Below are 25,013 nucleotides of genomic sequence, written 5' to 3' on the forward strand. Positions count from 1 at the left end.
CATCTCCGTGGAGATGTTGCCTGTACAACGGCAAAGAGAATGACTGGGGTAGGCGGAGCCTAGGAGGGATCATGTGACCAGCTTTGCTGGGCTCTTTGCCATTTCCTGTTGGGGAAGAGAATATCCCACAAGTAAGGATGACGCCGTGGACCGGACACACCTATGTTGGAGAAATATATATATACAGTCACATAATAAGATGACACTCGCTGGGTTATAAATATATATATATACAGTCACATAATAAGATGACACTCGCTGGGTTATAAATATATATATACAGTCACATAATAAGATGACACTCGCTGGGTTATAAATATATATATACAGTCACATAATAAGATGACACTCGCTGGGTTATAAATATATATATCCAGTCACATAATAAGATGACACTCGCTGGGTTATAAATATATATATACAGTCACATAATAAGATGACACTCGCTGGGTTATAAATATATATATACAGTCACATAATAAGATGACACTCGCTGGGTTATAAATATATATATACAGTCACATAATAAGATGACACTAGCTGGGTTATAAATATATATATACAGTCACATAATAAGATGACACTCGCTGGGTTATAAATATATATATACAGTCACATAATAAGATGACACTCGCTGGGTTATAAATATATATATACAGTCACATAATAAGATGACACTCGCTGGGTTATAAATATATATATACAGTCACATAATAAGATGACACTCGCTGGGTTATAAATATATATATTATCTTATTATGTGACTGTATATATATATTTATAACCCAGCGAGTGTCATCTTATTATGTGACTGTATATATATATATTTATAACCCAGCGAGTGTCATCTTATTATGTGACTGTATATATATATTTATAACCCAGCGAGTGTCATCTTATTATGTGACTGTATATATATATTTATAACCCAGCGAGTGTCATCTTATTATGTGACTGTATATATATATATATATATTTATAACCCAGCGAGTGTTATCTTATTATGTGACTGTATATATATATTTATAACCCAGCAAGTGTCATCTTATTATGTGACTGTATATATATATTTATAACCCAGCGAGTGTCATCTTATTATGTGACTGTATATATATATATATTTATAACCCAGCGAGTGTCATCTTATTATGTGACTGTATATATATATATTTATAACCCAGCGAGTGCTATCTTATTATGTGACTGTATATATATATTTATAACCCAGCGAGTGTCATCTTATTATGTGACTGTATATATATATATTTATAACCCAGCGAGTGTCATCTTATTATGTGACTGTATATATATATATTTATAACCCAGCGAGTGTCATCTTATTATGTGACTGTATATATATATTTATAACCCAGCGAGTGTCATCTTATTATGTGACTGTATATATATATATATATTTATAACCCAGCGAGTGTCATCTTATTATGTGACTGTATATATATATATATATTTATAACCCAGCGAGTGTCATCTTATTATGTGACTGTATATATATATTTATAACCCAGCGAGTGTCATCTTATTATGTGACTGTATATATATATATATTTATAACCCAGCAAGTGTCATCTTATTATGTGACTGGATATATATATATATTTATAACCCAGCGAGTGTCATCTTATTATGTGACTGTATATATATATTTATAACCCAGCGAGTGTTATCTTATTATGTGACTGTATATATATATTTATAACCCAGCTAGTGTTATCTTATTATGTGACTGTATATATATATATTTATAACCCAGCGAGTGTCATCTTATTATGTGACTGTATATATATATTTATAACCCAGCGAGTGTCATCTTATTATGTGACTGTATATATATATATATATTTATAACCCAGCGAGTGTCATCTTATTATGTGACTGTATATATATATTTATAACCCAGCGAGTGTCATCTTATTATGTGACTGTATATATATATTTATAACCCAGCGAGTGTTATCTTATTATGTGACTGTATATATATATTTATAACCCAGCGAGTGTCATCTTATTATGTGACTGTATATATATATTTATAACCCAGCGAGTGTCATCTTATTATGTGACTGTATATATATATTTATAACCCAGCGAGTGTCATCTTATTATGTGACTGTATATATATATTTATAACCCAGCGAGTGTCATCTTATTATGTGACTGTATATATATATTTATAACCCAGCGAGTGTCATCTTATTATGTGACTGTATATATATATATTTATAACCCAGCGAGTGTCATCTTATTATGTGACTGTATATATATATTTATAACCCAGCGAGTGTCATCTTATTATGTGACTGTATATATATATTTATAACCCAGCGAGTGTCATCTTATTATGTGACTGTATATATATATATTTATAACCCAGCGAGTGTCATCTTATTATGTGACTGTATATATATATTTATAACCCAGCGAGTGTCATCTTATTATGTGACTGTATATATATATATATATATATATATATATATTTATAACCCAGCGAGTGTCATCTTATTATGTGACTGTATATATATATTTATAACCCAGCAAGTGTCATCTTATTATGTGACTGTATATATATATTTATAACCCAGCGAGTGTCATCTTATTATGTGACTGTATATATATATATTTATAACCCAGCGAGTGTCATCTTATTATGTGACTGTATATATATATTTATAACCCAGCGAGTGTCATCTTATTATGTGACTGTATATATATATATATTTATAACCCAGCGAGTGTCATCTTATTATGTGACTGTATATATATATTTATAACCCAGCGAGTGTCATCTTATTATGTGACTGTATATATATATTTATAACCCAGCGAGTGTCATCTTATTATGTGACTGTATATATATATTTATAACCCAGCGAGTGTTATCTTATTATGTGACTGTATATATATATTTATAACCCAGCGAGTGTCATCTTATTATGTGACTGTATATATATATTTATAACCCAGCGAGTGTCATCTTATTATGTGACTGTATATATATATTTATAACCCAGCGAGTGTCATCTTATTATGTGACTGTATATATATATTTATAACCCAGCGAGTGTCATCTTATTATGTGACTGTATATATATATTTATAACCAAGCGAGTGTCATCTTATTATGTGACTGTATATATATATATTTATAACCCAGCGAGTGTCATCTTATTATGTGACTGTATATATATATTTATAACCCAGCGAGTGTCATCTTATTATGTGACTGTATATATATATTTATAACCCAGCGAGTGTCATCTTATTATGTGACTGTATATATATATTTATAACCTAAAAAGTTAGGAGCCAAAAGAAAAAGTGATAATGTGGTTAATTCCATGCATCATAAACCTTACATTTTATAAAGACAGTATTTAAACGCCTACTTTATTTGCTCTTTCTGCAATGTTCTCTTGTGATTGGTAATATCATTTGTATATCTTCATTATATTAGGTCTTCTGGGCTTATAACAGAAGCCTCAACATGTTGCGGCATTAGAAATTTACTGTGTCTGAATTTGACATAATCATCAGGTCATCCATAGATACAGGAGGTCACTCTCACCTTTGTTCTATCAATAAACGCTAATACAGTGTAAAACGCGTAAGTTTGTCTCATATTCCCTGCATGTCACGTTTTGTCTCAATAAAAGGTTTATTTTGTTTTTAAGTCATTCATTTACCCCCATGCCAGAATTATTCTGGAGTGCATGCTCACTTTCTTAAAGCAGTTTAAATTTTTTTACGAATTAACAGAAAAAAACAAATTGATCGATTTTCTCAGACTAGAGTTTTAGTATTTGGAACCAAACTACAGATTACTTTATATAATGGTAGATAAGCAAAGCAATAAGGTCCCAATGTTAAAGAATTAGTTTAGCAGACAAGGCCAGTCATGTTAATCAGAAGCTGACTTGTTATTTCCAACAATAGACCGCAGATCAAAGTTTCTAGAAAGTTAGTCGCATTTTAGAACAAGAAAATACCAACTGTATTTTTTATTTTTTTGCTAAAATATTTTTTATGCCTGTAGTTAAAGGAAACTATTAAAGTCCTTTTAAAGACAAAAGGTAAGTTATCATCTAAAAAAAACACAATTTATGCTTACCTGATAAATTTATTTCTCTTGTGGTGTATCCAGTCCACGGATCATCCATTACTTGTGGGATATTCTCATTCCCAACAGGAAGTTGCAAGAGGACACCCACAGCAGAGCTGTAATATAGCTCCTCCCCTAACTGTCATAGCCAGTCATTCGACCGAAAACAAGCCGAGAAAGGAGGAACCATAGGGTGCAGTGGTTACTGTAGTTTAAATTTAAAAATTACCTGCCTTAAAATGACAGGGCGGGCCGTGGACTGGATACACCACAAGAGAAATAAATTTATCAGGTAAGCATAAATTGTGTTTTCTCTTGTAAGGTGTATCCAGTCCACGGATCATCCATTACTTGTGGGATACCAATACCAAAGCTAAAGTACACGGATGATGGGAGGGACAAGGCAGGAACCACTGCCCGTAAAACCTCTCTCCCAAATATAGCCTCCGAAGAAGCAAAAGTATCAAATTTGTAAAATTTTGAAAAAATATGAAGCGAAGACCAAGTCGTCGCCTTGCAAATCTGATCAAAAGAAGCCTCATTTTTAAAGGCCCAAGTGGAAGCCACAGCTCTAGTGGAATGAGCTGTAATCCTTTCAGGAGGTTGCTGTCCAGCAGTCTCATAGGCTAAGCGGATTAAGTTTCTTAGTCAAAAAGAAAAAGAGGTTGCCGAAGCCTTTTGACCTCTCCTCTGTCCAGAGAAGACAACAAACAAAGCAGATGTTTGACGAAAATCTTTAGTAGCTTGTAAGTAAAACTTTAAAGCACGGACCACGTCCAAATTGTGTAACACAAGGATGGAACAACAATCTCTTGATTGATATTTTTGTTACCTTAGGTAAGAACCCAGGTTTGGTACGCAGGACTACCTTATCCGTATGAAAAATCAGATAAGGAGAATCACATTGTAAGGCAGATAGCTCAGAGACTCTACGAGCCGAGGAAATAGCTACCAAAAAAAGAACTTTCCAAGATAAAAGCTTGATATCTATGGAATGAAGAGGTTCAAACGGAACTCCTTGAAGAACCTTAAGAACCAAGTTTAAGCTCCATGGTGGAGCAACAGGTTTAAACACAGGCTTAATTCTAACTAAAGCCTGACAAAATGCCTGAACGTCTGGAACATCTGCCAGACGCTTAACTAGCTGACGATCCTTTTTCCAAACCTTCTTGGAGAAAAGATAATATCCTAGCAATCCTGACCTTACTCCATGAGTAACCCTTGGATTCACACCAATAAAGATATCTACGCCATACCTTATGGTAAATTTTCCTGGTGACAGGCTTTCGTGCCTGTCTTAAGGTATCAATAACTGACTCGGAGAAGCCACGCTTTGATAAAATCAAGCGTTCAATCTCCAGGCAGTCAGCCTCAGAGAAATTAGATTTGGATGGTTGAAAGGACCCTGAAGTAGAAGGTCCTGTTTCAGAGGCAGAGACCATGGTGGAAAGGATGACATGTCCACTAGATCTGCATACCAGGTCCTGCGTGGCCACGCAGGTGCTATCAGAATCACCGATGCTCTCTCCTGCTTGATCTTGGCAATCAGTCGAGGGAGCAGAGGAAACGGTGGAAACACATAAGCCAGGTTGAAAGACCAGGGCGCTGCTATAGCATCTATCAGTGTCGCCTTGGGATCCCTGGACCTGGATCCGTAACACGGAAGCTTGGCGTTCTGGCGAGACGCCATGAGATCCAGTTCTGGTTTGCCCCAACGATGAATCAGTTGTGCAAATGCCTCCGGATGGAGTTCCCACTCTCCCGGATGAAAAGTCTGACGACTTAGAAAATCCGCCTCCCAGTGCTCTACACCTGGGATATGGATAGCTGATAGGTGGCAAGAGTGAATCTCTGCCCAGCGAATTATTTTTGAAACTTCTAACATCTCTAGGGAACTTCACGTTCCCCCTTGATGGTTTATGTAAGCTACAGTCGTGATGTTGTCCGACTGAAATCTGATGTACCTCAGAGTTGCTAACTGAGGCCAAGCCTGAAGAGCCTTGAATATCGCTCTTAGTTCCAGAATATTTAATGGAAGGAGAGACTCCTCCTGAGTCCACGATTCCTGAGCCTTCAGGGGAGTTCCAGACTGCACCCCAACCTAGAAGGCTGGCATCTGTCGTAACAATTGTCCAATCTGGCCTGCGAAAGGTCATACCTTTGGACAGATGGACCCGAGATAGCCACCAGAGAAGAGAATCCCTGGTCTCTTGGTCCAGATTCAGTTGAGGGGACAAATCTGTGTAATCCCCGCTCCACTGACTGAGCATGCATAGTTGCAGCGGTCTGAGATGTAAGCGTGCAAACGGCACTATGTCCATTGCCGCTACCATTAAGCCGATTACTTCTATACACTGAACCACCGAAGGGCGCGGAATGGAATGAAGAACCCGGCAGGAATTTAAAAGCTTTGATAACCTGGACTCAGTCAGGTGAATTTTCATTTCTACAGAATCTATCGGAGTCCCTAGAAAGGAAACTCTTGTGAGTGGGGATAGAGAACTCTTTTTCCTTGTTCACTTTCCACCCATGCGACCACAGAAATGCCAGTACTACGTCCGTATGAGACTTGGCAATTTGGAAGTTTGACGCCTGTATCAGGATGTCGTCTAAATAAGGGGCTACTGCTATGCCCCGCGGCCTTAGGACCGCCATAAGTGACCCTAGAACCTTTGTAAAGATTCTTGGGGCTGTAGCTAATCCCAAGGGAAGAGCTACAACTGGTAATGCCTGTCTTAAAAGGCAAACCTGAGAAACCGATGATGATCTTTGTGTATCGGAATTTGAAGATAAGCATCCTTTAGATCCACTGTAGTCATATATTGACCCTCCTGGATCAGTGGTAGGGTGGTACGAATAGTTTCCATCTTGAACGACGGAACTTTGAGGAATTTGTTTAAGATCTTTAGATCCAAAATTGGTCTGAAGGTTCCCTCTTTTTTGGGAATCACAAACAGATTTGAGTAAAAACCCTGTCCCTGTTCCTCCTTTGGAACTGGATGGATCACTCCCATAACTAGGAGGACTCGTACACAGTGTAAGAATGCCTCTCTCTTTATCTAGTGTGCAGATAATTGTGAAAGGTGAAATCTCCCTTTTGGGGGGGAAGCTTTGAAGTCCAGAAGATATCCCTGGGATATAATTTCCAACGCCCAGGGATCCTGAACATCTCTTGCCCACGCCTGGGCAAAGAGTGAAAGTCTGCCCCCTACTAGATCCGTTCCCGGATAGGGGGCCGTTCCTTCATGCTGTCTTAGAGTCAGCAGCAGGCTTTTTTACCTGCTTACCTTTTTTCCATGTCAGGTTTGGTCTCCAGACCGTCTTGGATTGAGCAAAAGTTCCCTTTTGTTTATTATTAGAGGAAGTTGATGCCGCACCTGCCTTGAAGTTTTGAAAGGCACGAAAATTAGACTGTTTGGCCCTAGATTTGGACCTGTCCTGAGGAAGGGCATGACCTTTTCCTCCAGTGATATCAGCAATAATCTCCTTCAACCAGGCCCGAATAGGGTCTGCCCCTTGAAGGGAATGTTAAGTAGCTTAGATTTTGAAGTCACGTCAGCTGACCATGATCTAAGCCATAGCGCTCTGCGCGCCTGTATAGCAAAACCAGAATTCTTAGCCGTTAGTTTAGTCAAATGAACAATGGCATCAGAATAAAAGAATTGGCTAGCTTAAGTGCTCTAAGTTTGCCAAGTATGTCATCCAATGGAGTCGCTACCTGTAAAGCCTCTTCCAGAGACTCAAACCAGTACGCCGCAGCAGCAGTGACAGGGGCAATGCATGCAAGGTGCTGTAGGATAAAACCTTGTTGAATATATATTTTCTTAAGGTAACCTCTAATTTTTTATCCATTGGATCTAAAAAAAAAAAAAAAAAACACAACTGTCCTCGACAGGGATAGTAGTACGCTTTACTAGAGTAGAAACTGCTCCCTCCACCTTAGGGACTGTCTGCCATAAGTCCCATGTGGTGGTGGCGTCTATTGGAAACATTTTTCTAAAAATAGGAGGGGAAGAGAACGGCACACCTGGTCTATCCCATTCCTTATTAATAATTTCTGTAAACCTTTTAGGTATTTGGAAAAACATCAGTACACACCGGCACTGCAAAGTATTTATCCAGTCTACACAATTTCTCTGGCACTGCAATGGTATCACAGTCATTCAGAGCAGCTAAAACCTCCCTAAGCAACACGCGGAGGTGTTCAAGTTTAAATTTAAATGTAGAAATATTAGAATCAGGTATCTTTCCTGAGTCATTAACATCACCCACTGACTGAAGCTCTCTTTCCTCAGCTTCTGCATATTGTGAGGCAGTCTCAGACATGGTTCTTAAAGCGTCAGTATGCTCTGCATTTTGTCTCACCCCAGAGCTATCTCGCTTACCTCTAAGTTCAGGTAGTCTGGCTAATACCGCTGACAGTGTATTATCCATGACTGCCGCCATGTCTTGTAAAGTAAACGCTATGGGCGCCCTAGATGTACTTGGCGCCATTTGAGCGTGAGTCCCTTAAGCGGGAGTCAAAGGGTCTGACACGTGGGGAAAGTTAGTCGGCATAACTTCCCCCTCGTCAGATTCCTCTGGTGATACATTTTTTAAAGACAGAAAATGATCTTTATTGCATAAAATGAAATCAGTACATTTGGTACACATTCTAAGAGGGGGTTCCACCATGGCTTTTAAACATAATAAACAAGGAGTTTCTTCTATGTCAGACATGTTTATACAGAATAGCAATGAGACTAGCAAGCTTGGAAAACACTTTAAATCAAGTTAACAAGCAAATATAAAAAACGGTACTGTGCCTTTAAGAGAAACAAATTTTGTCAGAATTTGAAAAACAGTGAAAAAATGCAGTAAATCAAACGAAATTTTTACAGTGTGTATAATAGGCTAACAGAGCATTGCACCCACTTGCAAATGGATGATTAACCCCTTAGTTCAAAAAACGGATAAAAAAAAACGAAATAGACGTTTTTTAATAGTCACAACCAACTGCCACGGCAAGCTGTGGCCCTACCTTCCCCAATAAACGACTTTGGAAAGCCTTTGGGCCCTTTAGAGATGTCCTATAGCATTCAGAGGGCCTTTGAGGGAAGCTGGATGTCAGTTTGTAATTTTAACTGCACCAACTGTAACTTTTATACTACAACAGTGGAAATTGTTTCTAGTCAAAATTTAAGCCAGCCATGTGGAAAAAACTAGGCCCCAATAAAGTTTTATCACCAAAGCATATATAAAAACGATTAAACATGCCAGCAAACGTTTTATATTGTAAATATCATAAGGGTATTACCCCTGGGAGTAAGCATGATACCAGTCGTTATTAAATCACTGTATTCAGGCTTAACTTACATTAATCCGGTATCAGCAGCATTTTCTAGTGTTTTCCATCTCTAGAAAAAATTATATCTGCACATACCTGATAGCAGAATAAACTGCACGCCATTCTCTCGCTGAAGTTACCTCATCTGTGTAATCCCCTCAGACATATGTGAGAATAGCAATGGATCTTAGTTACAACCTGCTAAGATCATAGAAACCTCAGGCAGATTCTTCTTCTATTTACTGCCTGAGATAAAATAGCACAACTCCGGTACTATTTAAAAATAACAAACTTTTGATTGAAGAAAATAAACTAACTATATTTAACCACTCTCTCCTACAACGTCCTTTGCTTGTTGAGAGTTGCAAGAGAATGACTGGCTATGACAGTTAGGGGAGGAGCTATATTACAGCTCTGCTGTGGGTGTCCTCTTGCAACTTCCTGTTGGGAATGAGAATATCCCACAAGTAATGGATGATCCGTGGACTGGATACACTACAAGAGAAACATAAGTTGTCATCTTTCTTGTTTTGTTATTGTGTTTGCTCTTAATAAAATGGTATCCGAAAACCTTTACATTATGTTTTAATCTTGTTGCCAGGTTGAATTATTAAAACTAATTTTACGGTTTGTGCCGGCTGTTTGTGCACATTGACCGTTCTTCTGAGCTCTTTTATTTCAAAAGTAGTTTTACCAAGAGTCACAGAGATGGTCCTTATATGACAGGTTGTTCATGCTACGTATGGAGGCAGAAAAAGGACATAAGAAAACCTGATAACGTATCCTAGTGCTTTCTCAAGGTCACATAGGTTTATAAAACCGCAACAAGCGTAACGTCATTACCTCCAGGCTGCTTCTTCTGTTCATCAAACAAGTCCGCAGAACTTATGGATGAATTTCCAGAAAACCTCTCCAGCCGAGCTCTGGTCTCATACTGAGGGGAAAAAGTCAGATAGGTAACCAGAGAGCAACACCACATCTTCTAGATAAAGATGGCAGCTTCAGGACACTCTTGTTCATATCAGAAGACAACGTTATCAGAGATGTTACTCTGAGAATAACCTTAGCCCTTTTAGTTTCAGTATCTTAACGAACTGTGCCCTTCTGTACCTCGTGTAAAATAGCTAAAGCAGCATATAAAAAGAGTAGATTGCTCATAGGTTCAAATCTCAATTGGGGGCCCTGAAATGAGCTGTATAGCAATGGAAATTTTAAACTTGAGCTCCCCCTCTAAAACAAAAAATAAATTTACTCTCAGTTTTTAAATGAACAGATATTGGGTAATGGGGTGCAGTCGTTTTGTGAGTCTCACATGCACAATTTAAAGGGACATGAAACCCAATTTTTCCTTTCATGATTTAGAAAGAGCATGCAATTTTAAACAACTTTCTAATTTACTTCTTTTATCTAATTTGTCTTAATCTCTTGATATACTTTGGTAAAAAAGCATATCTAGATAGGCTAAGTAACTGCTGATTGGTTGCTGCACATAGATGCCTCGCGTGATTGGCTCACCCATGTGCATTGCTATTTCTTCAACAAAGGATATCGAAAGAATGAAGCAAATTATATAATAGAAGTAAATTGGAATGTTGTTTAAAATTGTGTTCTCTACTTGAATCATGAAATAAAAATTTTGGGTTTAGTGTCCCTTTAAGTTACAAATTTCCCCTGAGATGGCTTAAACCAGGAAATTCTCAGCTTTAAAAGACTATGACCATTTAATACATAAAAACAGAATTTATGCTTACCTGATAAATTACTTTCTCCAACGGTGTGTCCGGTCCACGGCGTCATCCTTACTTGTGGGATATTCTCTTCCCCAACAGGAAATGGCAAAGAGTCCCAGCAAAGCTGGTCACATGATCCCTCCTAGGCTCCGCCCACCCCAGTCATTCGACCGACGGACAGGAGGAAATATATATAGGAGAAACCATATGATACCGTGGTGACTGTAGTTAGAGAAAATAATTCATCAGACCTGATTAAAAAACCAGGGCGGGCCGTGGACTGGACACACCGTTGGAGAAAGTAATTTATCAGGTAAGCATAAATTCTGTTTTCTCCAACATTGGTGTGTCCGGTCCACGGCGTCATCCTTACTTGTGGGAACCAATACCAAAGCTTTAGGACACGGATGAAGGGAGGGAGCAAATCAGGTCACCTAAACGGAAGGAACCACAGCTTGCAAAACCTTTCTCCCAAAAATAGCCTCCGAAGAAGCAAAAGTATCAAATTTGTAAAATTTGGCAAAAGTGTGCAGTGAAGACCAAGTCGCTGCCTTACATATCTGGTCAACAGAAGCCTCGTTCTTGAAGGCCCATGTGGAAGCCACAGCCCTAGTTGAGTGAGCTGTGATTCTTTCAGGAGGCTGCCGTCCGGCAGTCTCATAAGCCAATTGGATGATGCTTTTAAGCCAAAAGGAAAGAGAGGTAGAAGTCGCTTTTTGACCTCTCCTTTTACCAGAATAAACAACAAACAAGGAAGATGTTTGTCTGAAATCTTTAGTAGCCTCTAAATAGAACTTTAGAGCACGGACAACGTCCAAATTGTGTAACAAACGATCCTTCTTTGAAACTGGATTCGGACACAAAGAAGGTACAACTATCTCCTGGTTAATATTTTTGTTAGAAACAACTTTAGGAAGAAAACCAGGCTTAGTACGCAAAACCACCTTATCTGCATGGAACACCAGATAAGGAGGAGAACACTGCAGAGCAGATAACTCTGAAACTCTTCTAGCAGAAGAAATTGCAACCAAAAACAAAACTTTCCAAGATAGTAACTTAATATCTATGGAATGTAAGGGTTCAAACGGAACCCCTTGAAGAACTGAAAGAACTAGATTTAGACTCCAGGGAGGAGTCAAAGGTCTGTAAACAGGCTTGATCCTAACCAGAGCCTGAACAAATGCTTGAACGTCTGGAACAGCTGCCAGTCTTTTGTGTAGTAAAACAGATAAAGCAGAGATCTGTCCCTTTAGGGAACTTGCAGATAATCCTTTCTCCAAACCTTCTTGAAGAAAGGAGAGAATCTTAGGAATTTTTATCTTATTCCATGGGAATCCTTTGGATTCACACCAACAGATATACCGTATTTTTTCCATATTTTATGGTAAATTTTTCTAGTTACAGGTTTTCTGGCCTGAACCAGAGTATCTATCACCGAATCTGAAAACCCACGCTTTGATAGAATCAAGCGTTCAATCTCCAAGCCGTCAGTTGGAGGGACACCAGATTTGGGTGTTCGAATGGACCTTGAACAAGAAGGTCCTGTCTCAAAGGTAGCTTCCATGGTGGAGCCGATGACATATTCACCAGGTCTGCATACCAAGTCCTGCGTGGCCACGCAGGAGCTATCAAGATCACCGAGGCCCTCTCCTGATTGATCCTGGCTACCAGCCTGGGAATGAGAGGAAACGGTGGGAATACGTAAGCTAGGTTGAAAGTTCAAGGTGCTACTAGTGCATCTACTAGAGTCGCCCTTGGGATCCCTGGATCTGGACCCGTAGCAAGGAACCTTGAAGTTCTGACGAGACGCCATCAGATCCATGTCTGGAATGCCCCATAATTGAGTTATTTGGGCAAAGATTTCCGGATGGAGTTCCCACTCCCCCGGATGAAATGTCTGACGACTCAGAAAATCCGCTTCCCAATTTTCCACTCCTGGGATGTGGATCGCAGACAAGTGGCAGGAGTGATCCTCCGCCCATTGAATTATTTTGGTCACTTCTTTCATCGCTAGGGAACTCTTTGTTCCCCCTTGATGATTGATATAAGCTACAGTCGTCATGTTGTCTGATTGGAACCTTATGAATTTGGCCTTTGCTAGTTGAGGCCAAGCTCTGAGAGCATTGAATATCGCTCTCAGTTCCAGAATGTTTATCCGGGGAAGAGACTCTTCCCGAGACCATAGACCCTGAGCTTTCAGGGATTCCCAGATCGCACCCCAGCCCACTAGACTGGCGTCGGTCGTGACAATGACCCACTCTGGCCTGCGGAAGCTCATTCCCTGGGACAGATGGTCCAGGGTCAGCCACCAACGGAGTGAATCTCTGGTCTTTTGATCTACTTGAATCATTGGAGACAAGTCTGTATAATCCCCATTCCACTGTTTGAGCATGCACAGTTGTAATGGTCTTAGATGAATTCGTGCAAAAGGAACTATGTCCATTGTTGCAACCATCAATCCTATTACTTCCATGCACTGCGCTATGGAAGGACGAGGAACAGAATGAAGCACTTGACAAGAGCTTAGAAGTTTTGATTTTCTGACCTCTGTCAGAAAAATCCTCATTTCTAAGGAATCTATTATTGTTCCCAAGAAGGGAACTCTTGTTGACGGGGACAGAGAACTCTTTTCTTTGTTCACTTTCCATCCGTGAGATGTGAGAAAGGCTAGAACGATGTCCGTATGAGCCTTTGCCTTTGACAGGGACGACGCTTGTATTAGAATGTCGTCCAAGTAAGGTACTACTGCAATGCCCCTTGGTCTTAGAACCGCTAGAAGGGACCCTAGCACCTTTGTGAAAATCCTTGGAGCAGTGGCTAATCCGAATGGAAGAGCCACAAACTGGTAATGTTTGTCCAGAAAAACGAACCTTAGGAACTGATGATGTTCCTTGTGGATAGGGATATGTAGGTACGCATCCTTTAGATCCACGGTAGTCATAAATTGACTTTCCTGGATGGTGGGTAGAATCGTTCGAATAGTTTCCATTTTGAACGATGGTACCCTGAGAAATTTGTTTAGTATCTTCAAATCCAAAATTGGTCTGAACGTTCCCTCTTTTTTGGGAACTACGAACAGATTGGAATAAAATCCCATTCCTTGTTCCTTTATTGGAACTGGGTGTATCACTCCCATCTTTAACAGGTCTTCTACACAATGTAAGAATGCCTGTCTCTTTATTTGGTTTGAGGATAAGTGAGACTTGTGGAACCTTCCCCTTGGGGGTAGTTCCTTGAATTCCAGGAGATAACCTTGAGAAACTATTTCTAGCGCCCAAGGATCCTGAACATCTCTTGCCCAAGCCTGAGCAAAGAGAGAGAGTCTGCCCCCCACCAGATCCGGTCCCGGATCGGGGGCTACTCCTTCATGCTGTCTTGTTAGCAGTGGCAGGCTTCTTGGCCTGCTTACCTTTGTTCCAGCCTTGCATTGGTTTCCAGGCTGGTTTGGGTTGTGAGGCATTACCCTCTTGCTTAGAGGATGCAGAATTAGAGGCTGGTCCATTTCTGTGAAAGGGACGAAAATTAGGCTTATTTTTAGCCTTAAAAGACCTATCCTGTGGAAGGGCGTGGCCCTTTCCTCCAGTGATGTCTGAAATAATCTCTTTCAAATCAGGTCCAAATAAAGTTTTACCTTTGAAAGGAATGTTAAGTAATTTTGTCTTGGATGACACATCCGCTGACCAAGACTTTAGCCAAAGCACTCTGCGCGCCACAATAGCAAACCCTGAATTTTTCGCCGCTAATTTTGCTAATTGCAAAGCGGCATCTAAAATAAAAGAGTTAGCCAATTTAAGTGCGTAAACTCTGTCCATAACCTCCTCATATGGAGTTTCTCTACTGAGCGACTTTTCTAGTTCCTCAAACCAGAACCACGCTGCCGTAGTGACAGGAACAATGCATGAAATTGGTTGTAGAAGGTAGCCTTGCTGTACAAAAATCTTTTTAAGCAAACCTTCCAATTTTTTATCCATAGGATCTTTGAAAGCACAACTATCTTCGATAGGAATAGTAGTGCGTTTGTTTAGAGTAGAAACTGCCCCCTCGACCTTGGGGACTGTCTGCCATAAGTCCTTTCTGGAGTCAACCATAGGAAATAATTTCTTAAATATAGGGGGAGGAACAAAAGGTATGCCGGGCTTTTCCCACTCTTTATTTACTATGTCCGCCACCCGCTTGGGTATAGGAAAAGCGTCGGGGGACACCGGAACCTCTAGGAACCTGTCCATCTTGCATAATTTCTCTGGAATGACCAAATTGTCACAATCATCCAGAGTAGATAACACCTCCTTAAGCAGTGCGCGGAGATGTTCTAATTTAAATTTAAATGTCACAACATCAGGTTCAGCTTGATAAGAAATTTTTCCTGAATCTGAAATTTCTCCCTCAGACAAAACCTCCCTCATGGCCCCTTCAGATTGGTGTGAGGGTATGACAGAACAATTATCATCAGCGTCCTCTTGCTCTTCAGTGTTTAAAACAGAGCAATCGCGCTTTCTCTGATAAGTAGGCATTTTGGATAAAAGATTTGCTATGGAGTTATCCATTACAGCCGTTAATTGTTGCATGGTAATAAGTATTGGCGCACTAGATGTACTAGGGGCCTCCTGCATGGGCAAAACGGGTGTAGACACAGTAGGAGATGATGTAGTATCATGTTTACTCCCCTCATTTGAGGAATCATCTTGGGCAATATCATTATTTGTGGCAGTACTGTCCTTACTTTGTTTGGACGCTATGGCACAATTATCACATAAATTTAAATGGGGAGACACATTGGCTTTAATACATATAGAACATAGCTTATCTGAAGGTATAGACATGTTAAACAGGCTTAAACTTGTCAACAATGCACAAAAAAAGTTTTAAAATAAAACCGTTACTGTCACTTTAAATTTCAAACAGAAAACACTTTATTACTGAATATGTGAAAAAGTATGAAGGAATTGTTCAAAAATTACCAAATTTTCACCACAGTGTCTTAAAGCCTTAAAAGTATTGCACACCAAATTTCAGAGCTTTAACCCTTAAAATAACGGAACCGGAGCCGTTTTTCAATTTAACCCCTATACAGTCCCAGATACAGTCTTTGCTAAGACCCAACCAAGCCCTGAGGGGAATACGATACCAAATGACTCCTTCTAAAAGCTTTTTCAGAGATTCTTAGATCCACACACATGCATCTGCATGCCCTGTTCTCAAAAAACAACTGCGCATTAATGGCGCGAAAATGAGGCTCAGTCTATGACTAGAAAGGCCCCCTGACTGAAAAAGGTGTCCAATACAGTGCCTGCTGTTTTATAAACGTTCCCCAAGATTATAAATGTCAATTGTTAGCCTAAATTTGAATAATATGCACAAATAAAGCAATCGATTTAGCCCATAAAAATGTCTACCAGTTTTTTAGCCCATAATAAGCCCTATATTCTGTTTGTTTTTGAATAAGAAAATGGGTTACCGGTCCCCATGAGGGGAAATGACAGCCTTCCAGCATTACACAGTCTTGTTAGAAATATGGCTAGTCATACCTTAAGCAGAAAAGTCTGCTAACTGTTTCCCCCAACTGAAGTTACTTCATCTCAACAGTCCTATGTGGAAACAGCAACCGATTTTAGTTACTGTCTGCTAAAATCATCTTCCTCTTACAAACAGAAATCTTCATCCTTTTCTGTTTCAGAGTAAATAGTACATACCAGCACTATTTTAAAATAACAAACACTTGATAGAAGAATAAAAACTACATTTAAACACCAAAAAAACTCTTAACCATCTCCGTGGAGATGTTGCCTGTGCAACGGCAAAGAGAATGACTGGGGTGGGCGGAGCCTAGGAGGGATCATGTGACCAGCTTTGCTGGGACTCTTTGCCATTTCCTGTTGGGGAAGAGAATATCCCACAAGTAAGGATGACGCCGTGGACCGGACACACCAATGTTGGAGAAATGTACTCACATCTGTATTGTCCTGTTTTCCAAAATACATGTCAGATGAGATGGCCTTTGCATTCCCAAACTTTTTCTGAGCTTCATCTATATCTGTGGCTGGCTCTAAGTCGTGCTTACGACGGGTCGCAGGTCTAGAATAAAGGCAAAACAATAGATATTATGACTGATCATCAGCAGTTATCTCTTGAGGCGTTAATCATGTAAGAACTAGTATGATAACAGCAAATTAAAAACAATAACGTTTAGTAAATGGGAAAGTAAAATGGTTACAGTGTTAAGGAATTACTATAGTGCCTGGGGACTAGGTAAAAGTGTAAGCAGAGATTGTGGTCTCTCTCTATACATCTGTTTGTTAGAACATCTCACAGTATTGCTAATATATTTCACATTGCTGAGCTTATTTCTTTTGCAAGATGTACCGAGTCCACGGATTCATCCTAACTTGTGGGATATTGTCCTTCCTGACAGGAAGTAGCAAAGAGAGCACCACAGCAGAGCTGTCTATATAGCTCCCCCCTTAACTCCACCCCCCAGTCATTCTCTTTGCTGGCTCTAAGCTGGAAGGGTAAAGAGAAGAGGTGTTAAACTGTTAGTTTTATTTTATCTTCAATCAAGTGTTTGTTATTTTTAAATGGTACCGGTGTTGTACTATTTACTCTCAGGCAGGACATAGATGAAGATTTCTGCCTGGAGGATGATGATCTTAGCATTTGTAACTAAGGTCCACTGCTGTTCCTACAGAAGCTGAGGAGTACAGGAAAACTTCAGTGTGAGGAACGGTTTCTTGCTATACAGCAATGAGGTATGTTCAGTCATATTTTCTGCAGAGACTGTGTTAACTCAGAAAGGCCGACAGTGTCCCCATTAGGGGAAGGGTAAGCAGTAATCCTACTGTTATCAGAGGTTTTTACTAGCTTGCATAAAGGGTTAATTTTTTGTGGGCACTCAGTTTGTTATGTGAATTTGGGACAAACGTTTTTGTGTCTGGGAGTAACGTTTTCTGTTTTATGGGACATTTGCTTGAGGGTTCTTTCGGGTTGTTTATAACCCACATGGCTTTCAGGCAGGGTTTGTTAGTTTTGTGTAGCCCCCAGCAACATCGAGTGAGGTGGGCGGGGCCTACATTTACAAGCAGCAAGCTTCTCCTGAGGTCCTGATAGTCTTCTGAGGGACTAAATGAAGCTTTAAACCCCATATTATCGCTTCCTAAGGGCAGGTAAGGCCACAGCAGAGCTGTGGCAAGGCGCGTTAGAGGTTTTTAACCGGTTTTAGACAATTATCAATCCGGTTTTTTTTATTTGGGGGTCTATTGCTTTTTTACTTGTGGTGCAATCCTTCTAAAGCTTAGTGGGTACACTGTTACAATTTCGGAATTTTTGAAGCAATTTTAACTTGTTTTGCAGTTTGTGTATGCCTTTTTTTCTCTTAAAGGTACAGTACCGTTTTTGCAAATTGTGTTTTTTTCATTAAATAAAGTGTTTTCCAAGCTTGCTTGCTTCATTACTAGCCTGTTAAACATGTCTGACACTGAGGAAACTCATTGTTCAATTTGTTTAGAAGCCATTGTGGAACCCCCTCTAAGAATGTGTCCTAATTGTACTGATATGCAAACAGCATATTTTGACTTATAAGAATTTGGCATTAAATGATTCTCAGACAGAAGGAAATCAGGTTTCGCTATCTAGTTCTCCCCAAGTGTCACAACCAGTTACGCCCGCACAAGCAACGCCAAGTACTTCTAGTGCATCTAATTCTTTCACCTTGCAAGATATGGCCTAAGTTATGAATACTACCCTCACAGAGGTTTTATCTAAACTGCCAGGGTTGCAAGGGCAGTAGCTCTGGGTTAAGAACAAATGCTGAGCCTTCTGACGCTTTAGTAGCCGTATCCGATGTTCCCTCACAATGTTCTGAGGTAGGGATGAGGGATTTGCTGTCTGAGGGAGAGATTTCTGATTCAGGAAAGATGTTCCCTCAGACAGATTCAGATATGACGGCATTTACATTTAAGCTAGAGCACCTCCGCTTATTGCTCAGGGAGGTTTTAGCTACTCTGGATGATTGTGACCCTATTGTCGTTCCAGAGAAATTGTGTAAAATGGACAAATATTTAGAGGTTCCTGTTTACCCTCCTGTTTTTAAGAAAATGTTCCCCATTTCTGACACCATAAAGGACTCATGGCAGACGGTCCCTAAGGTGGAGGGAGCTATTTCTACCCTGGCTAAGCATACAACTATACCTATTGAAGACAGTTGTGCTTTCATTGATCCTATGGATAAAAAGTTAGAGGGTCTCCTAAAGAAATTTCTTGTTCATCAGGGTTTTCTTCTTCAACCTATAGCGTGCATTGTTCCGGTAACCACTGCAGCTGCTTTTTGGTTTAAGGCTCTAGAAGAGGCTCTTCAGATGGAGACCCCACTAAATGATATTTTGGACAGAATTAAGGCTCTTAAGTTGGCTAATTCTTTTATTACAGACGCCACTTTTCATCTTGCCAAGTTAGCGGCAAAGAATTCAGGTTTTGCCATTTTAGCGCAAAGAGAGTTTTGGCTTAAGTCATGGTCAGCTGATGTGTCATCTAAATCTAAGCTTTTGACCATCCCTGTCAAAGGTAAGACCCTATTCGGGCCTGCACTGAAAGAGATCATTTCAGACATCACTGGAGGGAAGGGTCATGCCCTCCCTCAAGATAAGTCAAATAAGACAAGGACCAAACAAAATAATTTTCGTTCCTTTCGAAACTTCAAGGGTGGTCACGCTTCCTCTTCCCCTGCTGCAAAGCAAGAGGGGAACTTTGCTCAATCCAAGCCAACCTGGAGACCTAACCAGGCTTGGAACAAGGGTAAACAGGCCAAAAAGCCTGCTGCTGCCACTAAGACAGCATGAAGGGGTAGCCCCCGATCCGGGACCGGATCAAGTAGGGGGCAGACTTTCTCTCTTTGCTCAGGCCTGGGCAAGAGACGTTCAGGACTCCTGGGCCGTAGAAATTGTAACCCAGGGGTATCTCCTAGATTTCAAAGATTCTCCTCCAAGGGGGAGGTTCCATCTTTCTCAATTGTCTGCAAACCAGACAAAAAGAGAGGTGTTCTTACGCTGTGTAGAAGACCTTTTTACCATGGGAGTGATCTGCCCAGTTCCAAAAAACAGAACAGGGGCAAGGTTTCTACTCCAATCTGTTTGTGGTTCCCAAAAAAGAGGGAACCTTCAGACCAATTCGGACTATTTTACCAATGATCCAGGAGGGTCAATATATGACTACCGTGGATCTAAAGGATGCGTATCTACACATTCCTATCCACAAAGATCATCACCAGTTCCTCAGGTTTGCAATTCTGGACAGGCATTACCAGTTTGTGGCTCTTCCCTTCGGGTTGGCCACGGCGCCAAGAATCTTCACAAAGGTGCTAGGGTCCCTTCTGGCGATCCTAAGGCCAAGGGGCATAGCAGTGGCGCCTTATCTAGACGACATCTTAATTCAAGCGTCGACTTTCCAACTTGCCAAGTCTCACACGGACTTAGTGTTGGCCTTTCTAAGATCTCATGGGTGGAAGGTGAACGTGAAAAAGAGTTCTCTTATTCCTCTCACAAGAGTTCCATTCCTGGGAACTCTGATAGATTCGGTGGACATGAAAATATTTCTGACGGAGGTCAGGAAATCAAAGATTTTAACCACCTGCCGAGCTCTTCATTCCATTCCTCGGCCGTCAGTGGCTCAGTGTATGGAGGTAATCGGACTTATGGTAGAGGCAATGGACATAGTTCCGTTTGCTTGCTTGCTTGCATCTCAGACCACTGCAACTATGCATGCTCAAACAGTGGAATGGGGATTATGCAGATTTATCTCCTCAGATAAATCTGGATCAAGAGACCAGAGACTCTCTTCTTTGGTGGTTGTCACAGGATCACCTGTTCAGGGGAATGTGTTTCCGCAGGCCAGCGTGGGTTATTGTGACAACGGACGCCAGCCTACTGGGCTGGGGTGCAGTCTGGAATTCCCTGAAAGCACAGGGTTTGTTGACTCAGGAGGAGGCCCTCCTACCGATAAATATTCTGGAATTAAGAGCAATATTCAATGCTCTTCAGGCGTGGCCTCAGCTGGCTTCGGCCGGATTCATCAGGTTTCAGTCGGACAACATTACGACTGCAGCTTATATCAATCATCAGGGGGGTGATGATAGAAGTTTCCAGGATAATCCGATGGGCAGAGACTCACTCTTGCCGTCTATCAGCGATCTATATCCCAGGGGTGGAGAACTGGGAGGCAGATTTTCTAAGTCGTCAGACTTTTCATCCGGGGGAGTGGGAGCTCCATCCGGAGGTGTTTGCTCCACTGGTTCAGCTATGGGGCACACCAGAATTGGATCTGATGGCATCTCGTCAGAACGCCAAACTTCCTCGTCACGGATCCAGGTCAAGGGATCCTCTGGCAGTACTGATAGATGCTCTAGCAGTACCCTGGTCGTTCAACCTGGCTTATGTATTTTTCCATCATTCCCTCTCCTTCCGTGTCTGATTGCCAGAATCAAACAGGAGAGAGCTTCTGTGATTTTGATAGTGCCTGTGTGGCCATGCAGGACTTGGTATGCAGACCTGGTGGACATGTCATCTCTGGCACCATGGACTCTGCCACTGAGAAGGGACCTTTTGATTCAAGGTCCATTCAAGCATACAAATCTAATTTCTCTGCAACTGACTGCTTGGAGATTGAACGCTTGATTTTATCAAAGCGTGGTTTCTCTGAGTCGGTCATAGATACCTTGATTCAGACTCAAAAGCCTGTCATCAGGAAGATCTATCATAAGATATGGCTTAAATATCTTTTTGGTGTGAATCCAAAGGCTACTCATGGAGTAAGATCAAGATTCCTAGGATTTTGTCTTTTCTCCAAGAAGGATTGGAGAAAGGATTGTCCGCTAGTTCCTTAAAGGGACAGATATCTGCTTTGTCTATTCTGTTGCACAAGCGTCTGGTAGATGTCCCAGACGTTCTGGCTTTTTGTCAGGCTTTAGTTAGAATTAATCCTGTGTTTAAATCTGTTGCTCCGCCATGGAGTCTCAATTTAGTTCTTAAAGTTCTTCAGGGGGTTCCGTTTGAACCCATGCATTCCATAGATATTAAGCTTCTATCTTGGAAAGTTCTGTTTCTAGTTGCTATCTCTTCAGCTCGAAGAGTTTCTGAACTATCTGCATTACAATGTGACTCGCCTTATCTTGTTTTCCATGCTGATAAGGTGGTTTTGCGTACCAAACCTGGGTTCCTCCCTAAGGTTGTTTCTAACAGGAATATCAATCAGGAAATTGTTGTTCCTTCTCTGTGTCCTAATCCTTCTTCTAAGAAGGACCGTCTGTTGCACAACTTGGACGTGGTTCGTGCCTTGAAGTTTTATTTACAGGCAACCAAAGATTTTCGCCAATCATCTTCTTTGTATGTTGTCTATGCTGGAAAGCATAGAGGTCAAAAGGCTACGGCTACCTCTCTTTCCTTTTGGCTGAAAAGAATCATCCGTTTGGCTTATGAGACTGCTGGACAGCAGCCTCCTGAAAGAATTACAGCTCACTCCACTAGACCGGTGGCTTCCACATGGGCTTTTAAAAATGATGCTTCTGTTGAACAGATTTGTAAGGCTACGTCTTCGCTTCATACCTTTTCCAAATTTGATACTTTAGCTTCTTCGGAGGCTATTTTTTGGAGAAAGGTTTTGCAAGCAGTGGTGCCTTCCGTTTAGGTTCCTGTCTTGTCCCTCCCTTCATCCGTGTCCTAAAGCTTTGGTATTGGTATCCCACAAGTAAGGATGAATCCGTGGACTCGGTACATCTTGCAAAAGAAAACAGAATTTATGCTTACATGATAAATTTCTTTCTTTTGCGATGTACCGAGTCCACGGCCCGCCCTGTCTATTCAAGACAGATAGTATTTTTTTTTGTAAACTTCAGTCACCTCTGCACCTTATAGTTTCTCCTTTTCTTCCTTGGCCTTCGGTCGAATAACTGGGGGTGGAGTTAAGGGGGGAGCTATATAGACAGCTCTGCTGTGGTGCTCTCTTTGCTACTGTCAGGAAGGACAATATCCCACAAGTTAGGATGAATCCGTGGACTCGGTACATCGCAAAAGAAAACATAATTTATGCTTACCTGATAAATTTATTTCTCTTGTGGTGTATCCAGTCCACGGATCATCCATTACTTGTGGGATATTCTCCTTCCCAACAGGAAGTTGCAAGAGGATCACCCACAGCAGAGCTGCTATATAGCTCCTCCCCTAACTGCCATATCCAGTCATTCGACCGAAACAAGCCGAGAAAGGAGAAACCATAGGGTGCAGTGGTGACTGCAGTTTAAATTAAATTTAGACCTGCCTTAAAAGGACAGGGCGGGCCGTGGACTGGATACACCACAAGAGAAATAAATTTATCAGGTAAGCATAAATTATGTTTTCTCTTGTAAGGTGTATTCAGTCCACGGATCATCCATTACTTGTGGGATACCAATACCAAAGCTAAAGTACACGGATGATGGGAGGGACAAGGCAGGATTAAATGGAAGGAACCACTGCCTGTAGAACCTTTCTCCCAAAAATAGCCTCCGAAGAAGCAAAAGTATCAAATTTGTAAAATTTTAAAAAGTGTGAAGCGAAGACCAAGTCGCGGCCTTGCAAATCTGTTCAACAGAGGCCTCATTTTTAAAGGCCCAGGTGGAAGCCACAGCTCTAGTAGAATGAGCTGTAATTCTTTCAGGGGGCTGCTGTCCAGCAGTCTCATAGGCTAGGCGTATAATACTCCGAAGCCAAAAGGAAAGACAGGTTGACGAAGCTTTTTGACCTCTCCTCTGTCCAGAATAAACGACAAACAGGGAAGATGTTTGACGAAAATCTTTAGTAGCTTGTAAGTAAAACTTCAAGGCACGGACTACGTCCAGATTATGTAAAAGACGTTCCTTCTTTGAACAAGGATTAGGACACAATGATGGAACAACAATCTCTTGATTGATATTCTTGTTAGAAACCACCTTAGGTAAAAACCCAGGATTGGTACGCAGAACTACCTTATCTGCATGAAAAATCAGATAAGGAGAATCACTTTGTAAGGCAGAAAGCTCAGAGACTCTCCGAGTCGAGGAAATAGCCATCAAAAACAGAACTTTCCAAGATAAAAGCTTAATATCAATGGAATGAAGGGGTTCAAACGGAACTCCTTGAAGAACTTTAAGAACCAAGTTTAAGCTCCATGGGGGAGCAACAGGTTTAAACACAGGCTTAATTCTAACCAAAGCCTGACAAAATGCCTGGACGTCTGGAACTTCTGCCAGACGCTTGTGCAAAAGAATAGACAGAGCAGAAATCTGTCCCTTTAAGGAACTAGCTGATAATCCTTTGTCCAAACCCTCTTGGAGAAAGGACAATATCCTAGGAATCCTAACCTTACTCCATGAGTAATTCTTGGATTCACACCAGTAAAGATATGTACGCCATATCTTGTGATAGATTTTCCTGGTAACAGGCTTTCGTGACTGTATTAAGGTATCAATGACTGACTCGGAGAAGCCACGCTTTGATAGAATCAAGCGTTCAATCTCCATGCAATCAGTCTCAGAGAAATTAGACTTGGATGATTGAAAGGACCTTGTATTAGAAGGTCCTGTCTTAGAGGCAGAGTCCATGGTGGAAAGGATGACATGTCCACTAGGTCTGCATACCAGGTCCTGCGTGGCCACGCAGGCGCTATTAGAATCACCAATGCTCTCTCCTGCTTGATTTTGGCAATCAGTCGAGGGAGCAGAGGAAACGGTGGAAACACATAAGCCAGGTTGAAGAACCAAGGCGCTGCTAGAGCATCTATCAGCGTCGCTTCTGGGTCCCTGGACCTGGATCCGTAACAAGGAAGCTTGGCGTTCTGGCGAGAC

At 40.9% G+C, this 25,013-nt stretch overlaps 1 protein-coding gene across 1 annotated transcript in view; it reads right to left on the bottom strand.

Moving 5' to 3' along the window:
* Positions 1-25,013, bottom strand: part of ARFGAP3 (ADP ribosylation factor GTPase activating protein 3) — a gene marked incomplete in the record, with an annotated part of 126,537 nt that overhangs the window by 2,386 nt on the left and 99,138 nt on the right. Inside the window, 2 exon segments of the mRNA XM_053719099.1 lie at positions 10,295-10,377; positions 17,122-17,245. Of these exon segments, the coding sequence (XP_053575074.1) occupies positions 10,295-10,377; positions 17,122-17,245 (207 nt within the window).

This window comes from Bombina bombina, chromosome 6 (assembly GCF_027579735.1).
Source record: "Bombina bombina isolate aBomBom1 chromosome 6, aBomBom1.pri, whole genome shotgun sequence".
Lineage (NCBI taxonomy): Eukaryota > Metazoa > Chordata > Amphibia > Anura > Bombinatoridae > Bombina > Bombina bombina.